We start from the raw sequence: 20,000 nt of genomic DNA on the forward strand, positions 1-20,000 counted from the left end.
GAAACAAAAACAAACTACGTCTGAGAATGTTAAACAACGGAAGGTGGCCAAAGGATAAAACACATAGTTGTCTCTTTCTAAAGCAATGAAGATGCGATACAAACGGTAAAAGAAGCGAATAACAACACCAAGACCCTTAAATCCATCGGCTACAATCTTCCCTTGCTAATACAGCAATTCGCAGCCTATAATCTTCGTTCATTACTCGCCTGGGAACATATAGTAAGGAACGATGGCCAAAAGGAAGTACACACGAATATGCCTCATTCTTAGAGTGTCCCGCTAGAAGAGTGATCTGATATGACATAAAAAGCTACCTTGAAAGAAGGCAAGGTAGCATGACGAGGAAGCGAAGACCTTGCCTCGTTCATAAAGCGGGAAGCTCCGATACATATGATAAACCCAGGAATTTTAGAATAACTTCAATGAAAGCTTGAGAATAAAACAACTACTTGCAGTGTAGAGTTAAATATCTTTCTTTCTACTGTTGCTGATATGTTGTTTATTTAAATTTGTAGTCCTTTACGTTGTAACACCATTATCACTATCATCATCAATAATAATAACAATAACAATAAAGTGCACTTAAGGAGTTTGAAGTCTATGTGCAGTCAAAGAAAAATGGATCGTTTGAACGCAAATAACAATGCTGCTAAGACTCACAGCGTGACTTCATCTAAGTAGTTGCAAGTTTATACATTAATGAAGTAGCTAGCTTTATTACTTGGCAAGAAAAGTTAGTCATAAAGAGTGCGACCTATTGCGCGGAACGGTCTTTATACAAATACATCTCAAAGTGAGGCTGTGCGCTTTTTGGGAACGTGTCAAAAATCTCACTGTATTACTGTATTTTCTTAAATGTCTCGTAAATTCAGCCGCAAAGACGTCTCCCTGAACACGCCACGGTTCAAAGCAAGACATTTCTTACCATCCGCTCTCCATATATCGAGTCAAATCGTCAATATTGTTCACCATCGCCTTATCCTTCTTGCCGTATTTTTTTCTAAGTGTCTTGCAAATCGACAGTCAGTTCTATAGGCGAGGCGTCTAAACGCCAGACGATTCGAGTCGAGTCGTCAATGTTTCCTACCATCCTCTTATCCTTCTTGCTGCTTTTTAAAGTGTCTTGCAAATCAACAGCCGCTAAGACGAGTCGTCTAAAGGCCAGACGATTCGAGTCGATTCGAGTCGAATCGTCAATATCGACAAATCGGCAAATCGACAGTCTCTAAGACCAGTCGTCTAAGCAGCAGACGATTGGACTCCTACCATCCCCTTATCCTTCTTGCTGTATTTTTTTTTCTAAGTGTCTTGCAAATCGACAGTCAGTTCTGTAGGCGAGGCGTCTAAACGCCAGACGATTCGAGTCGAGTCGTCAATGTTTCCTACCATCCTCTTATCCTTCTTGCTGCTTTTTAAAGTGTCTTGCAAATCAACAGCCGCTAAGACGAGTCGTCTAAAGGCCAGACGATTCGAGTCGATTCGAGTCGAATCGTCAATATCTCCTACCATCCCCATATCCTTCTTGCTGTATTTTTCTATAAGTGTCTTGCAAATCGACAGTCTCGAAGACCATTCGTCTAAACACCAGACGATTCGACCCTAAGTGTCTTGCGAATCGACAGTCTCTGAGACGAGTCGTCCAAAGACAAGACGATTCGACTCGATGCGGGTGTATTGGACAACCCTCCAATCTTCTTACAATATCATTACTATTTCGTCATAATGCTTCTTAGTGTTTTGTTTTTATAACTCTCGTATTTTGTATTCCAAAGGCTTTCTCGAGTTTTTAACGCCTCTAGCAAGAGTTACTCGATCTGTCCAACCACGCGTTGACGCCGCCATCCTGGTTGTTATTTGGGATTACTATTGGTTAGTAATCAGTCATATTGTTTGTTAAATTTCGAAGTCAATAATATCAATCATCTGTAAATCCCCATTTTCGTCTCGCAAATTGAAGTTTCCTTTTTATATCTTACTTTTTCAGCGTTTTGTTCTTATCCTGAAGGCCCATGCAAACGCTCGCAACATTGTTGGGCCCAACATGTTGCGAGCATTTGCACACCATGTTGTGTTTTGTTGCGTGTTGTTGCGACTTGTTGGAAGTTGTTGGATGAAGTTTGAAACTGGTCAAACTTCAGAGCCAACAAGTGCCAACATTTCTGTTGTTTCGCGGTCATCGAAGCGTGGTCCAACAATGTTGCATTAGTTTGCACAGCACATCCAACAATGTTGTGCCGGCGCACGCGCACTACATGCCACGTATCCACACAAATACATGCGAACAAGAAATCAACATAGCGTCGGAGATGGTAAACGTCTCAGAGTCCTTTGTATTCTCATCTAAAGACCCAACATGTTGTGACTTGTTGCGAGTGTTTGCACATATCGGCTAACATCGCTCAACAAGAGACAACATTGTTGGGCCCAACAACGTTGCGTGTTGTTGCGAGCATTTGCACAGGCCTTAAAACTTTTCAATAAAAATGACGAAATATGATTCCATCCTATTCCTATATAGTTTTTGGCCATGCGAGAACATAATTTCCATTTTACTGTTCCTATTAAAAGGGCATAATCTGTGCTAGCCGTTTAAAACCTACGTATTTTAAGATATTGCACGTATTCATGAGATAACGTCTTCCGATGATAAACCGAGGTTATTGCTTGGAAAACCCTGGGCCCAGTTGTTCAAAATCCGGTTAAGGCTAAACCGAGATTAAAAGTTAACCAAGGAGTTTATTTTTCTACCCCCGAATGTTGTTCAATGCTAATATTCGGCAAAACAAAACAAAAAAAGCAAAAGAAACTTTCACCAAAAATTAGAAAACATGAAAGAAAACTTTACGCTAATCCTGGATTCACTTAATCGGCTTTCGAACAACCGGGCCCTGATAAGGGAAGGCAGATCCTTACGAAATGTTGGCTTCAGCAAATCATTCATTCACCGTTCAATCAACTTGCTCCTTTCAACATTTGCCGTCAGTGCGTTAAACTTCTCATGCATTCTTTCATTTTCCTTAAAGGTGCAGGACTGCTCTCAAAGAAGATCCTCCTGATTTTGATTATTTAGCATGGTAGATAGAAAGCTGGAAGTTTGGGAGAAGCATATAGAAGTCCTTAGCGTTGCGAAAAAAGAGGAAGACAGACGAGCGGAGGGTATGGCTTGTTTAAATCTGGGAGATTATTATTATGGCATGGCCGATTTTGAAAAAGCTGTAGCAAATTACACACAGGCATTAAGCATTTTTAAAGGAATAGCGTCTATAGTTTTGGAAGGCTATGCCTATGGCAATCTCGGCAATGCTTATCACAGTATAGGTAATTTTAAGAAAGCCATATATTACCACAACCTAAATCTTAGTATTGCGAAAGAAGCAGGTGATAGGGTGGGGAGGGAAGAGCCTATGGCAATCTCGGCAAAGCCTACGACAGCATGGGAAATTTTAAGCAAGCCATGGAGTACCACATGCAGCATCTTAGTATTGCAAAAAAGGTAGGGGATAGGGCCAGTGAGGGACACGCCTATGGGAATCTCGGCAATGCCTATGATAGTATGGGCAATTTTAAGCAAGCCATGGAGTACCACAAGCAAGATCTCAGCGTTTCAAAAGAAGTGGGAGATAGGGTCGGGGAAGGAAGGGCGTATGGTAATCTCGGCAATGCCTATTACAGTATGGGCAACTTTAAGCAAGCTATGGAGTACCACGAACAAGACCTTAGTATTGCAAAAGAAGTAGGTGATAGGGTCGGAGAGGGAAGAGCCTATTGCAATCTCGGGAATGCCTATGACAGCATGGGCAATTTTAAGCAAGCTATAGACTACTAAAAACAACATCTTAGTATTGCAAAAGAAGTCGGGAATAGGGCCGGAGAGGGAAGAGCCTATGGCAATCTCGGTAATGCCTATGAGGGCATGGGAAATTTTAAGAAAGCCATAGAGTATCACAAACAGCATCTCTGTATTGCAAAAGAAGTAGGGGATAGGGCAGGAGAAGGAAGAGCCTATGGCAATCTTGGCAATGCCTGTGACAGTATGGGCAGTTTTAAGCAAGCCATTGAGTACCACAAACAAGATCTTAGTATTGCAAAGGAAGTAGGTGATAGGGCTGGAGAGGGAAGAGCCTATGGCAATCTAGGGAATGCCTATGACAGGATGGGCAGTTTTGAGCAAGCCATAGAGTACCACAAACAGCATTTAAGTATTGCAAAAGAGGTAGGGAATAGGATCGGGGAGGGACAAGCCTTTGGCAATCTCGGAAATGCCTATTACAGTATGGGCAATTTTAAGCAAGCAATAGAGTACCATACGAAACATCTTGGCATTGCAAAAGAACTAGGCGATAAGGCTGGGGAAGGAAAAGCCTACGGGAATCTCGGCAATGCCTATGACAGTATGGGCACTTTTAAGCAAGCCATAGAGTACCACAAGCAAGATCTTAGTATTGCAAAAGAAGTAGGTGATAGGGCTGGGGAGGGACAAGCCTATTGCAATGTCGGTAATGCCTATTACAGTTTGGGCAATTTTAAGCAAGCCATACAATATTACATACAAGTTCTTAATATTGCAGAGGGAATAGGAGATAAGGCATTGGAGGGACAAGCCTATGGTAATCTTGGCAATGCCTATTACAGTATGGGAAATGTTGAGCAAGCCATAGAGTATTACAGACAAGATATTAGTATTGCAAAAGAAGTTGGGGATAGGGCCGGTGAGGGAAGAGGTTATTGCAATCTAGGCAATGCGTTTGACAGTATAGGCAATTTTAAGCAGGCCATAGAGTACCACAAAAAAGGTCTTAGTATTGCCATAGAAGTAGGGGACAGGGCCGGGGAGGGAAATGCCTATGGCAATCTCGGCAGTGTTTATTACATACAATACGGGCGATCTTGAAAATGCTATTCTCTGTCATGAACAAAATCTTGGTATTTCCAAGGAAACGGAGGACCTAATAGGGCTGGGATTCGCGTGTTATAGGCTAGGTGTTGTCCATGAATTTTCAAGGTCCACGAGCAAAGCCCTTAATTACTATCGTCTGAGCATGAAGCATTTTGATGAAACAAGGCGTCTTCTTCAGTCAGAAGATTCATGGAAAATAAGCTTTCGTGACACAAAACGGTTTGCATATACTGCTCTGTGGACAGTACTTTTGAAGATCGGAGAGGTTGATGAGGCTTTGTATGCGGCAGAGCAAGGACGAGCACAGGCTTTGACAGACATTTTGAAGGTACAATACAGCGTTGATGAGGAACCATCCTTAGAAGTTACGACGAAGGAAAATACCTCTGCTGTCTTAGAATATCTACCTTCACAAACAGTTTTTACAGCACTTCATGAAGACACGATCAGTTTCTGGCTGCTGAGAAAAGGTAGCATGATACACTTTAGGCAAAAGGAAATCGAAAATGAAACTGCTGAATCACTGATGAAAACTTTTTTCAGACAGATTAGCGCGGGAGCTGTTGTCCGTTGCGAGAATCGCACACTTGATAAACTACGCAGCGACTTCTCTTGCAGTAGAGAGGATGTCAAGCACACCATTGAGACTTTGAGCCTCTCTGTCCACTTTTTGCAACCCTTGTATGATCTCTTAATCAGTCCCATTGCTGACTTGCTCAAAAGTGATGACTTAGTCTTTGTTCCTGATGGGCCATTTTGCTTGGCGCCTTATTCAGCACTGAGTGGCTCTGTCAGGATTTGCACTGTTCCCTCACTGACCGCTTTTAAAGTGATTGCTGGCGCACCTGACAACTTCTACGCTAAGAATGAAGCGATGATAGTGGGGGATCCGTGTTTAAAGGAAGTCACTTACGGCACCGGCGAACCCATGTTTGAACAGTTGCCGTGTGCCAAGAAAGAGGTGGACATGATTGGAGAACTTTTAGAGACCGCGCCTCTCACTGGCAAAAATGCAACAAAAAATGAGGTGCTGGAAAGAATGAAGTCAGTTTATTTAATCCATATTGCTGCACATGGAGATTCCGAATTTGGAGAAATTGCTTTGGCCCCAAATCCAGTACGCACATCTCAGATCCCCGAAGAGGAAGATTACTTGCTAACAATGAGTGATGTTCATGCACTTCGACTTCAGGCAAGACTGGTTGTGCTGAGTTGCTGTCATAGTGGCCAGGGAGAGTTAAAATCTGAGGGTGTAGTGGGAATAGCTAGGGCTTTCCTGTGTGCTGGTGCCCGGTCTGTTCTGGTGTCACTCTGGGCTATTGATGACGAGGCGACCTTGCTGTTCATGAAATGTTTCTACCAACACTTGGCAGATAGAAAAAGTACCAGTTTAGCTCTTCACCATGCTATGAATTCTCTTCGGAAGACAAAGAAGTATTCCGCAGTAAAGTACTGGGCGCCATTCGTGCTAATTGGCGATGATGTCACGTTTGAATTTGGCCAACACGAGATTGGATATAATGGTAAGTGCTATTCAAATTCTATTCTAATTACGGAGAAGAAGTACATTGTACAGGTTAATAATCCTTGATTTGTCAAGAGGAACAAGTAAGGTCGTCACTGGGAAATGATTTCAAAACTCAGTCGCCAATGTAGTTGCTATACCAACTGCTTTGGATGGCCTCTGAAATAAATATTGTCTGCATTCAAGGAGTCCGGCACTTACTTACCTCTTGCAGGTGTTATTTAATTAACTAATGAGAGACTTTTAAATTTATATCTGAGAACTGAAACGTAAATAGTGGGAAATAAATTAAACTTGAACTTGAACTATGGACTGGCAGGAAATCACTGATTGCCGGTTGCCTATGTAAAGTTAGGTTTGATATTGAGGGTCTACATTTTATGTCACAGTGATACTTATATAATTGAATCGTTGCAGCAGCTATTATACCTAAGCACAAACGGTTTCTTGGATAAGGATTATTTTTTCATTTAGCCATAATTAATCAGAACTGAAGCCCTAGTTATCCTTTAACCCATGGACTATCGCTTTTCCTTATGATTATATATTTTTTTTTTAGGAACAGCATCCAAAACATGAGAAAACTACTTCTTGGACTCTAAGGCGTCATGATGTCATTTTCGTTACTACGATGGTATGCCTTGCTGAAAACATTTGAAAGCATTCATACCTCAGTGGCGATCAAGGAAGACAAAAGATATGTAATTGTGGCTAAAGTAAGTTCATAAACTTATTTTACGATAACATTCAAGTAATAGTAAGATACTGTGCTTTTATCCTCTATACCAGGGTAAGTTATTATAACTTAATCACTTAACAAAAATCAAGGACTTGAGAAAACGGTGTGCTTCGATAAGCGAAGATCTAGCTGTAGTGTTATTTTCCCCCTGAATACTATAACAAGTATTGTACGTCAGGTATTCTTTTTTGCATGACGTTGGTAACAACTATGCCTCTTTAGCTAACTAACCTTCCATTTGCGATCAAGCGACAGTTTTGTTTTTTCCAAAAAAGTAAACGTTTATGACAGAGTTGCCTGATCTCCTAGATACTAGGAATTAAAATTTTTAACCCCTTCGGATCTTTCTATCTAAAAGTGCAAAAAGAATCCTAGAATAAAAGAAATGGGAAATATCTGGAATGTAGTGAATTTGTACTTGAGCCCAAAGTAAATCGAAAAAAGGCCCCCAAAAAAGAGACTAGGAAAGTAGAAATTAGCTGATACCCTAATTAATGTACGTAGTAAATTTAACTGAAGGACAATAATTTTTCCTGTGGAAAAAAAAAATCCCGTGAAAAAGTGCCTAGAATCAATCAAATGAGGAATGTTTTGAAAGTTTTTTGCATGCTGATTTTCTGAGATTTTGCCACAGAGGGATCGAGGCAAAATGTTTCAAAAAATAGGCTATTTCTTAGAGTTAGAACTTCTATAAACTGATAATCTCCGAAATAAAAGTTGCCTTATCTCATATTTTGGGTGCATTTAAAGTTTGAAAGAGACTGCAAGATTTCTTGTTGAAGCGAAATTTCGTTCCAGATTTCGTAAGGCGACTTATTTGCGAGTTTTGTTAGGGAAACTTCGCAATGAATGCATAGATTGATCAATGCATATTAAGTATGAGACCCCTTCCTTCAGACAGGTGGTTTAAGGAACTGTCATAGGAAAATTAAACACAGTATAGTCATAGCCTAGGTCTCTGTATGAAAAAAAAAATATAAGTAAACATATGAAACCTATAATGTTGTTTAGAAGGGAACGTTCTGACAAACCAGTGCTCGTAGAAAATTGTCAATGTGCGAAGTGAGAGAAAATGGGTACCTTAACTATACAGAGATTTTTTTTTTCTTTTTTTTAACGTCAACACTTATTCTACACCTTTCATTTGAGAGATTAACCACTGCGTGAACGTGAAACAACCGGCTACTGCTTGTCAAAGAAACATAAAGATTCTCACATTCCAACTTTTCTCTATCTTTTGAAAAGTTTCACGATGTTTATAGGTAGCATCAAAAACTGAGCTAAAAGCAAACAGGTCTCTTTTGATTCTTGGCAAGTTTGCGTTGCCGTTTTGCTGTAAACGCGAGTCTAAATCTCTCTATTATTTTGTTTTTCTCTAAAAATTCAATTCCCAATTCTGGACAAAAGTACTTGAGACCTTTCGCAAGCCCTAAAATATTTTATTCCCTTTCCCAACCAAAGCAATGTTCTTTATAGAGAAGCTCAAATAACCGAGATATCGGACAACACCGTTTGGGCGGAAAGGAGTGCTCATAACTAGAAGGTTAATTTCAATGAATCAAACTGATTGAACAAGGAGAAATAACTAGAAAATGTCTCAACGATTTTGTCCAGGATTGCTGCTTGCGTTCCTGTGTGAATTCACTAGCCGATAAACGAACACATGTAAAAAGTGTCAAAAGTGTATACAGTGTATTTGGTTTCTTCGACAACTGTAGTTTTGACTATTTGATTGGTGCAAACGAGGTTATGTCCACGACAAAATGGACTTGTCAATCTATTTCTTCGAGGGGTGGTCAGACCTGATTTTGAACACGTCTTTTTGACTGTCAATTTAAAAATTAGCTATAGCTCTAAGCCACGGAAATTAACAACTTGCTAGATAGCACTGGCAGCCAACGATTTCTTTCATTATCAGATGATCCTACAACAAGTTTCAAAAATAGTGGAGACACTACGTTCTTGGAACGTTATATATCTACCTATTATCTCTCTCACTGCACCGGCCCCCTCCTCATCAATGTTGCTAACAAGGCAAACAATGTTGGAAACTTAAACAGTCAACATTGAAAGGGGGAGAGGGGAGGGGAAGTGGGAAAGGTTTAAGTACTAGATACGGCGGGTATTGGAAGCTAGAAAAGGTGTTTTGAATTAAAGTGTCTTAACAATTTCGCGACTTCTTGTAGCTATACCATCGATTTCCAAAGCGTCAGTTTAACAGATATAAAGTACAATTTGTCTTACCTGGGTGCAGTTTCTTCTTTTTATTTACTTGTCTGTCATCTGAAGACGAAATGGGAAGCCTGACCGCCTGCAACTACCAAATGTTTTACCATCTCCCATTTCAGTTTACAGCTGATTCCTTTGCTTGTCTATAATTCTCACCGCGAAATATGGATGTGTTATCAAAATTCGGTCATTGTATCGAACATATGCTGAATATTTGAGCATGCGCGAACAAAAATTTAAAAAAAAATGTGACCAGTATAACGCGAGCTCTGGACGCGATGCAGGAGTGCTGTATGCCAACTTCTAGGTCCCGAAAGAGGTTCAGATACCTGTCTCCCCTCTGACGGCAGTGAGGGAGACAAATTTGATGACCCAGATATTGTAATAAAGGTGATTCTTGATCATCGTGGTGGGAAATGAATGATAGAGCGTATGATCATTTGCTTCATCGTATAGTCATTGAGATTGTAGATCGCGACGTTTCCTTCGCTTACCGCTAGGCTTCTTTAGGCGATAGGTAGGGCAGGTACAATTCGACGTGGAGTCTGTTTAAAAGCGTTGCCATCGAAGGCGCTGTAGAAGCCGCCTGACGCGGGAAAGCTAGAAAGTGACAGCAGAACACTAACACCTGCTAAGATTGCGGACCTTTTACACTTCGTATTAAGATCTACATAATACTAGTATAACAGATCATTTTATGGAAAACAAGAAAGCTCAGCTATGGGAATACCAGTCTCCTTATGAGTGTAAATTGTAATTGTTTTTACCCACAAAAACATTTGCATTTTAACCATGAAGAAAAGAAAACTTGACAAGCGCTCTTACGGCATTCGTACGCGATCAATCATTGGTAGAAATGGAGTCCTTTTCTCCAAATCTTGCATAATTAGTATTTTAATCATGTTATCCATTCAAAACCATAAATAACCCATGACCATAAATAACCCTTAAAAATGATTCATCTCATGTATCATTTCATCGTTAACCCATGACATAGTCATTGACTAGGGTTTGTAAAAGAAGATTTGCAGAAAATACAACTTATTCCAAAATGCTTGCTTGCAAATTATCCCTTTTCGCCTTGTTCTTAAATGCTTAATTCAAAAGAATATTTAACCTTAAATGAGTCAACAAAGGCTAATTTAAAAGCAAACAAAAGAATACTAAAATGGTAGCCATTTTGGAATAAGGTGTATAACAGCTACATTTTCGATACACATAGATATAATAATATTCTCAGATGAATTAAAGCTGGAAGACATTTAAAAGTCTCTGCACGTCGGGATAAATACAAGAATAGGGTTTTTTCTTCGACATCCAACATCTTCTTTGAAACTCCAGGAAATATACCTAGCTTAACCAGACCTCAAAGGAGCGTTCCTCTCCTTGAACATTTGTTCGAGCACTCTCAATTTTCCACTGACCATCCTTTCTCCTCTTAAACATTTCATTTGAGGTGCAGGGATGGCGCAGTGCTGAGAGCAATCATCTCCCACCATTGTGTCGTCTTACGTGGGTTGAGTTTCTTGATTCTCTACTCTGCATCGAGATTTTTTTTTCCCCGGGAATTCCGGCTTTCCCCTCTCTAAAAAAACAACATTTGATTTGACTTGCGTTAATTTGGTGATTTCAGTTTACAGTGTCCCGAAGTAGTGCTTCAGCGCTAGAAGACTAGACATTCAAGATAAAGTTCCTTTCCTTTCAACCGGTTATACTCGGTAAATGTATCCTCTTTGGAGACAACCAAAATGACGCCATGTCTTGTGTTTCAATTTATGGTTGACAAGCTGCTCCATGGTCAAATCTGTAGCGCGCCATTTCACAAATAGCATGCAAATGGACGAACGCAGCAATCACCACTAGTACGTGGAAGATCTGGTGGCTTTGAAACTAAAGAAAAAAAAAAAGAAAGAAAGGCAGAAAAGGTGAAACATGCGAGAAAACTGAAAAAAATGAGAAGACAGGTCGTTTTGCTGCTCGCCTGATTAGAAAATGGCATAGCACGCTAGTCTCCTGTGGTCGGAGGTTTAAATCCAAGCGGAATTTTGAGTCTCAAATAAAACAATTTAGTAGAATTAACGAGCTACATTCAAGTATTTCTGCAAGAAATAAAATGCACGTCAATGGGCCGTTTCCGAGTTGCTGTTTGTCTCGGTTTCGAAATGAGTCTTGGTGCTCAACTATTGTAAGGGAAATGAGTTTGATTTGCATAAGAATATGTTAGAGGGAGCTCTTGACACGCAACAGTTACAACCAAACATCCTTTTATTTTCGTCTACGTATTTTTTGGATCAACCAACCTATATTATTGGTCCCAGTCCTTTTCGTACAGTGCTATATTCTACAAATACGCAACTCATTTCCATTTGATTGGTGGTGCACCAGCACTTGCTTTGAAGCTGAGGCATGTAGCAACTCGTAAATGGGCTATCAGACTTTAACATTACCGTCTTCCTAAATTTACTACCACAATAAACAAACTACGACGATGACGTGGAAGAAAAAGTCACCTCAAAATATAACTTTGCACTTTTCTAAGTTATTCCCTCTCGTCCGTCGTACCAGCGATTTTAGAGTAAAAATTCTTTATAGCACTCACGTGATACGACGGCCATGATGGTGCCAAAATAATAGAAAACAGTAGCTCAAGTTTTGCATAGTAATAAATAATAGAAAAAACTCTTCGCTATTGTTCTTTCCACCACCATAACCACCGTGACGTCAGGTGTAAGCAAAGAAATCGCATTTGCGTGCTTGCGTTGACCTTAAAACCTCAAATTTGGTGATTTCTGGTCGTTGTTATGCAGGGCACTGCAAAATATGAGCTAAAGTGAGTGCCGCTCCTACAGCACGGATATTTCCCACTTTTAACCAATAATATAAATATTTTGTGGCGTTTTTGTCGCCGTCAGTAGAGACAACTTGTTCTTGAAACTTAAGTTGACTAGGAGTTTCCCGGTGGTGAATAGTCCTTTTCTTTTGTGCCTTGGGTTGGGAAATTGATCGCAAAGTTTTGTTAAAGACACACATTTGCAAGTCTAAGGAATGGGTAACACGGAGACTTAGCGTTAAATAACGAGCACCGGCAATTTGCGAAAAACTGATCAAACCTGACATACATTAGGATAATGGTAAGGCTGATCTCGGCACGACTAGTATTTATGCTTACCCAAATATCACATTTTCCAGGGAGGAATCTCTCGGGGATCCTTGTCGCGTAAGTGACAGCACTAGCAGTGTATAGCAAACTCATGAGGCCCATCCATTGCAATGCAACAAGACGCATTACCAGGTGAACACCATAGAGAGCTATAAGATGAATGGCAGGGATTATACCCGACCATCCGAATGCAACCAGCAGAACTGGGAAAATAAAAGTTGAGTTTGTTAGGACAAGTCAAGAGTATTGCTTTGTTATGAAGGACGAATGTAAGCCTTACATCGATATGAAATAATATACGAGGTCCTTTAATTAAAATATTCTAGCACGTAGGGGTTAGAAATTCGACTACATACATTTTTGCTGCTACACTGAGTGATTCTTATTATATACTCAACAGAATATCGCGTTTCTGATTGGTCAATAACGAATGCATCAAATAGGTTATAAAGTGCAACATTGAAGTTGCCATGAAAACAGAAATGCAATAATCAGTAAAAATCGTATGAACTTGCTCATGTATTTCGTGGTTTATGGTCACTGTCGATGTTTTGAAAGTCCAAATTGCAAGCGCCTGGAACATTTAAAACATCACTCGTTCCCATAAATCACGAAATGCTCTCCAGTTCTTGATTCCTTATACATATAACAACTGGTTTTTATTGACGACCCAAGTAAATGCACAAATAACATATTAAGCAGGCGCATCAGTGTCTTTTGTCCAAACAAAGGGCACTTAACATCAAGGCACTGCTGAGTTTGCACTGACGGTTGAGTGGCTAATGAAAACTATCCCCTTCCAGGCTGTCAGTTGCTCTTCAGGAGAGAGAAAAAGTCGAGAGGAGACTAAGGTCGTCCCAGTCCTCTTTGTTTCAACCCCGCGTTTTTCCTTCGTCCCGTTCCGACCAACTGAGACCTGGACGGGGCTCGATGTAAACATTCCCCTGCGTACATAACATTTCTGAGTTTGTTGCTAAAAAAATTAACTCAGCGTACTAAATGACGTGATGCTCCCCAAATTAAACAGCTGTCGTGGTATGCTCATGTGCAATAGAATTGCAGAGCAGGCAATGTAACGCTTTCGTAAGCAACGCGAGTGCTGTGTTAATTAAGTAATGTAAAGCACAAGTACTTGACAAATAGCCCAAGGTTATTTGACGAATTTACAACAAAAGAGTCCATAAATGCAGGCAATGGCGAAAATGGAGGACTTGGCGATATTTCGTCAAATCCGTCAAACTACCAAACTTCACTCTTGTTCACTATGGTGAGGAATTGGGCGATAATTGCGATTTTACCGATGTGTTGTCTGTCTGTAAAACCATCACACTAAGCACTGTTTACTCTAGGGTGGTAGATTTGGCGAATTACGAGATACTTCGTGAAACCACCAAACGTGGTCTGCTAACCTTAACCTTCAAATATTAGACAATAATAATTATGACCAATTTCCCTGCCTGGCGGATTTGGCAATATTAGAATTAGAAGATGACTTTAACAGCACCAATTGCGAGCTAAGAACTTACATGTGCATTTCCCGGCTCTACAGCATGAATTCTTGGGGAACAATGACATTTATTTTATTCACCAAACTTAGCCCGGTAATCTTAACCTTCTCAAATTCGGCATTTCTAATATGCCGAATCCCCCTGCCCGACAATTTTCGGTAGTTAGGTTTAAGAAGAAAAATTCGGCATTCGTAATTTTGCCGAATTTCCCTGCCCGATGCATTTCGCAAGTTAATTAAATATAAAAGATGACTTCAACAGCACCAATAAAGAAGCTGCATGTGTATTGCCCCGTTTTACAACGTGAACTCGTGGGTAACAACTCATTGAATGTCTTCATTTTATTCAGAAAACTTAGCCTGCTGACCTTAATCTTATAACAATAAATTAGTTATTTTTTTTAAATTTGTTTTAAACTAAATAACACGGTGTTGAAACATCTCTGGTGTCATGTATGGTGCGCATGTCACTAATTCACAGTGTCATTTATAATGTTGAAATTGGAATTTAAAGTATATCACCCAGGCCAATTGTAGCAATTAAGGGTGCTAAGGTTGAAAGGTTGAGAACGTCATGGTTTACAAACAGAGAACTCTCGATCAAGAATTTCGCTAACATGAGCTTATGCATTCCTCTTCAGTATTTAGGGCGGCTAACTTGACACTGGTTGATGTGCAAATCATTCTAATAATCTCCCTGTCCCTCGCCTGTTACCATGGAGGGAACAGAGCGCTGAGGAGTTACAGAGAGACTCGGGACTCTCAGAACTGTGGAATGGGTAAAAGAGATGATGTAACCAGTTATTGGCCCCCTTTCTGGGAACACCTAATTTTTGTCTGAGTCGCAGTACTCTTTGGAGTTGATAGATATTCTTTGACTTACGTGAATTAAAGTTGTATATTCCATCTTTCCCACAAATGTAATTTTCAAATCCCGGCCATGGTAACTTTAAATGAAAACTACAGAATAGCTTGGAAAGATATCAAATATCACATCGAATTCGAAATATATTCAACGGTTGATTTGATTGACGTCAACCAAATCTTTCGGTTTTCTGCTCCTTGTAGCACAAGGGCCCCGTATTATTTAAAAAAAACCGCTTTTAGTAAGCACACACGCCATTCTTCTGAATGATAGTAGTAGAACTCAGGAGCCCATTACCCGGAGCCTCCATCTAAGTCAACCCTTTCCCGTATCCCTGTTACACATTCAAACATTGTTATAAAACATTAATTTCGTTGGATCAACAACGTTGGAACGTGTAGCATGCATGTTTGATGACGTGTATCTAGTGGAAGAATGTTTTGATTTCGATCAAACATTTTCTCCAACATACAACAAATGCTGGAACGTGTAGCCACCCTTTTAACAATGTTGTATTGCAAAGGCTAATTTAAGAGTGGCATGTTTCGAACAATGTTATATGCGTATCCAACATTGTTAGAATCGTTCATATAATAATGTTGGGACGTGTTCTTCTAACAATGTTACAAGGTGTAGCTGGGCCTTAATAAACCTATGGTCGGCCATTTATTACGTCACATACGTATGTGACGTATGTGAACCACTTGACGCATGTCCTCAGTCACATATGTGAAATATAGCAGTTCTAAAAATAGAAAGATACGGGAAAGGGCTGATTCAAGCGTACAATACAGATGGAAGCTACGTTTAATGGGCTCCCGTAGAAATGAAGTTCTATAAACACAACATTTACTGGTCAGGTATCGCCAAAGCAATACAACGGGCATTCCATCGCAAAACGGGAGAAGGAGAAGCCCATGTCACTAATGACTAGACGTGGGGTCGATGTGCCCTGTAACAACGCAGAAAGATAGAACACTGGGAACGAGTTAGGTACGTTGTATGGGTACGTTATGTAAGTTACCTAATTTCAACATGGCGGATCGATGCACTTAAAGCGTAGTGGAATTTGATGTCATCTTCCTTTTACAAGGTCCATTATATTAAATCACCGTTTGAAATTGAACAAGGAAAGTTTTATGGATAGAGGCAATGGAAACCAGGAGCATAAGAAGCAAGACTTCAAATACTACCAAGAAAACACAACACAGGTGGTATGACGGCAGGTACAAAAGGCAGGTCCTAGGTCACAAGTCACAAATCACTATTTGAATCCTAAACATTCATTAAAGCTTACCTTTAGGACTAAACAAACCTTTTTAGGCCTAGTGTTAGCATTTGTAAACGATTAATGTTTTTTTCTGCATGGGTAAAACAATGACCTGTGGCTTGTGACCTGTAATTTGTACCTACCCGCTGGTATGATACTGTCCAAGGCTGACAAACAGTAGTTCCGACATCGAGCACTGTTTACACCGCGGTGTAATAGCAGTCGAGGCGAACATGCGACTTCCGTTTTGTCAAGGTATTCTTTTGAAAAAAGTAATCTCACATATATGCTTCTTTACGCAATTGCAAAAATTGAGTTCATAACTGCAAGGATCATAGCTTCACTTGATTTCATATCCCCAGTTCATATATGATCCATTTCATCAAGAGATTATAAAGGTAAGAGAAGTAATCCCTCATACTGGCCTTATTCCCATCGTAATCCCTCTTAGGTTATTTTTAGATGATATCAATTTTCCCGCGGATAATGTTACCGCGCGCGTTACGTGGAAGTTTCGTGGAGGAGAGAAAGTGCAGCAAATTCTGTATGATGCCACTCCCCGTTTTCAAAATTGAGTTTCATGGCCTGATAAAATTCATTGTCTGCAAGATACAGGTTTCAAACACTGGAATTGCCTTAGAATTGCTTAACTGTCTAGTTTACAGAGATACCAATTTGAAGAATTTCCAATGTATCAAACCGTGTTAAATATTTTTGACAGATGCAGATATGTTTACCTTGGTTGCATTGCGTTACTTGTCCATTTTAGTGCGCACTTTCTCATCGTCTACAAAATTCTGTCGCTTACAAAACTAACCCTGTCAAGATACAGTTTGCAATCATATATCATGGAAATCGGTTAACTGTATAATTCACTCTGATACCAGTTTTACGATTGTCTAATGTAGGAAACCGTGTTAAATAATTTTGTAAGTGGGAGCTATATTTTACGCGTTCGTTGCAAATTGACTTCAATCCGATCTTACGGTTTTAAAAATTTTTATCGTGCGGTCAATTGAAATTTTCCTGTCATGTGTGGTACTGTTTGAAAGCGTTAGCTGTCTAATTTATGAATATCATAGAATTAAGTCACCATAGTTTAAGTCCGCTAAGAAAGTCCAGAACGCGTTGACAAGTCAGGAATATGTTACTTGGTGACTTGATATTTCATTGTGTACAAAATTCTGTCGCCTATAAAACTCGTTACTTTGAAGATAAAATATGCAAAGATATATCATTCAAATCGCTTAACTGTGTTGTTTACAGTGACACCAATTTCAACACTGTCCAATGTACGAAACCGAGTTTAATAATTTTGAAAGATGCAGGTATATTTAACATGCGTGCTTTGCAAATTGACTTCCATCCGATACCACTTGTTCATACATTAATATTTTTATCGCACTGTCTGTTCAAGTTTTCTTTTCATGTCTGATATCTGTCTAATTTATGAATATCTAAGAATTAAGTCGTCATATTTTAATCCCGCGAAGAAAATCAAGAACGCGTTAACCAAGTCAGCGATATATTACTTGTTGACTGTAGTTTGCGAATTGCCAATGTTTACAAAATTCTGTCGCTTATAAAACTCGATCCTTTCAAGATACAGGCTTCAAACATCAATAACTGAAATCGCTTAATTGTCTAGTTTTCAATGATACCACATCAAGGTTGTGCCATATACGAAACCGTGTTAAATCTTTTTTTAAGGAGACAGCTATATTTAACATACGTGCTTTACAAATTTACTTGAATCCGATAACACGGGTTCAAAAATTTTTATCGGACGCTTGATTCAAGTTTTCCTTTCATGTTTGGTACTGTTGTAGAGCTCTATCTGTCTACTTTATCACCATATAAGAATTAAGTCGTCATATTTTAATCCCGCAAAGGAAACCGAGAATGCGTTTATTGAAGTCAGAGAGATCGTACTTATCGACTATAGTCTTCCATTTGCCATTCTGTACAAAATCCTGTCGGTGACATAACTCGTTCCTTCCAAGATACAGGTTTCAAAACATAAGTCGTTGTAATCGCTTAAATCTGTAGTCAACAAGTCACTTTCGTCTACAAAATGTATATACGCGTTTGTCTCAACATCCTCCGCCATTTTTGTTTGATGGTAAATCGCGAACGACGCGAATCATTGCGTGGGAATTCGCTCACCTGTCAACATTGGTAAAAATGGGGACATGTGATTGGCTATCAGTTAACCCTCGTGGGAATGCCGGATCTCGCAGGAGACCTAAAAATAACTTAAGAGGGATTACGATGGGAATAGGGCCAGTATGAGGGATTACTTCTCTTACCTTCATAATCTCTTGATTTCATATATCATTTCATCGTTAATATATGATTCTTCAGCTTTCAAATTAATTAAGTTAACTTCATGTATTTTCTGAAACGGATCCGTGATGATTGAAAATTCAAAGAAAGCGCTATTTTGAAATAGAATGTAGCATTAAATTTTCATTGGCAGTTAGTGCTTACGTGGATCTTGTTCTTTCTACCTGTTAGCTGCATTTCATTAAAATTTTGTGGCACATGTATTCTTCGGAGTGGGTGCAATTCTCTTCATATTGGATACTCTTCGCTTCCAACATGCAAATGGTATCTTAACCTCAATTGCATTGGAAACTGATTAACACACTGAACTCCAAAACAGAATGTACAGATCTCTTCCATGGTTCTGATTGATGTTATCCTTTAGAAAAATTTAAATTATTTGTCAACATGTCCTCATTTTTGTTATTATTATTATTATTATTTTTTTTTGTCACAAACATAAGTTGCTGAGTTCTGTCTTGATTTTGTGGACTTAACACTTTAGCAAAATTTCGCTAAATCCACCGTTTTTGCCAAATGGCCATTATCGCCAAATCTCCCGCGTTCCTTTGGCCCCTAACAAGGGCACCCAACGAACAAATTAAGCCAAAAGCCTTTGAGAGACATTTCTATACTCCTTGTAATGTATAATGACTGTATGAAGAGATGTCCTTATCACCCAGAAGAATTTTATCTATTCGGAAATCTTAGCTGAAAATTGAATTGTCCGAAAATTTTAGGGAATGATATCTTTATTTCAGAAATTGCTAGCTGAATGTGCCTTCGAAGAACTTCCCAGAGAACCATTTGCTCATCCGAAACTGTGACCTTTACGAGGGCCAAAAATTGGAAAAATGTCTCTTCCGAAAACGTAAGGGACTACTTTTACCTTGTTGCTAAACTTTTTGCTGATGTTTTAGTAAAGAATTATATAGCTGTTTGGCAGCGTAGTACCGAGATTCACAGATTAGTTTGACTCTCCTGCTGAACACATATTTGACCGAAGATTATCGTTAGGTGCCCCCGCCCTAAGGCTAGGTCATTTCTATTAAGTTGTCGTATGCTGTCGAAACTGTTGACGAAATTTCGCCAAATCCACCAATTTTTCCAAATTCGGCACTGTTGGCGAAGTTTTGTCAATCTCCCATTTTCATTATTGCCTCCTTTCTGGACATATCGTGAAATGTTAACAATTGAAAAAGAAATATATAGCCTGAATTTCAAAAAGAGGTAAGAAAACATTTCATGTCCACTTAAATACAACGGGCACCTTAATTTATTTATTCTGTGTATGCTAACATACAGATGATGTGATAATGAAGGAGTTGCTTGGTATAAAAGCGTTTCGTACGTAGCGGTACTGTATCGTATCTTAATATTAGTGTTAATATTGTAAGTAGTGTAAGTACAATATTGTAAGTAGTACTAGTTTTGAATTGTAAAGAGTGATCGTATTGTAAATATAAAAATATATAAATGA

General features: G+C 39.3%; 3 protein-coding genes and 1 pseudogene across 3 annotated transcripts in view; 3 read left to right on the forward strand and 1 right to left on the reverse strand.

The window, feature by feature from the left end:
* Positions 1–4,894, forward strand: part of LOC137973909 (G-protein-signaling modulator 1 pseudogene) — a 23,094-nt pseudogene extending 18,200 nt beyond the window's left edge.
* Positions 3,075–3,829, forward strand: LOC137972804 (G-protein-signaling modulator 2-like). Its single transcript, XM_068819516.1, has 2 exons — positions 3,075–3,381; positions 3,426–3,829. The coding sequence occupies exons 1-2, from the start codon at positions 3,075–3,077 to the stop codon at positions 3,827–3,829; spliced, it is 711 nt and encodes a 236-aa protein (XP_068675617.1).
* Positions 4,895–5,034: 140 nt separating the features above from the next.
* Positions 5,035–9,416, forward strand: LOC137973907 (tetratricopeptide repeat protein 28-like). Its single transcript, XM_068820804.1, has 2 exons — positions 5,035–6,423; positions 6,985–9,416. The coding sequence occupies exons 1-2, from the start codon at positions 5,043–5,045 to the stop codon at positions 7,002–7,004; spliced, it is 1,401 nt and encodes a 466-aa protein (XP_068676905.1). The 5' UTR covers positions 5,035–5,042; the 3' UTR covers positions 7,005–9,416.
* Positions 9,417–11,144: 1,728 nt separating this feature from the next.
* Positions 11,145–20,000, reverse strand: part of LOC137973908 (adiponectin receptor protein-like) — a 15,344-nt gene continuing 6,488 nt past the window's right edge. The window contains exons 5-6 of the mRNA XM_068820805.1: positions 12,563–12,756; positions 11,145–11,283 (exon numbers count right to left, since the gene is read on the reverse strand). Coding sequence (XP_068676906.1) covers positions 11,167–11,283; positions 12,563–12,756 — 311 coding nt within the window. The 3' untranslated portion in view covers positions 11,145–11,166. The remainder of the gene's footprint in view (positions 11,284–12,562; positions 12,757–20,000) is intronic.

Source organism: Montipora foliosa, chromosome 10 (assembly GCF_036669935.1).
Source record: "Montipora foliosa isolate CH-2021 chromosome 10, ASM3666993v2, whole genome shotgun sequence".
Lineage (NCBI taxonomy): Eukaryota > Metazoa > Cnidaria > Anthozoa > Scleractinia > Acroporidae > Montipora > Montipora foliosa.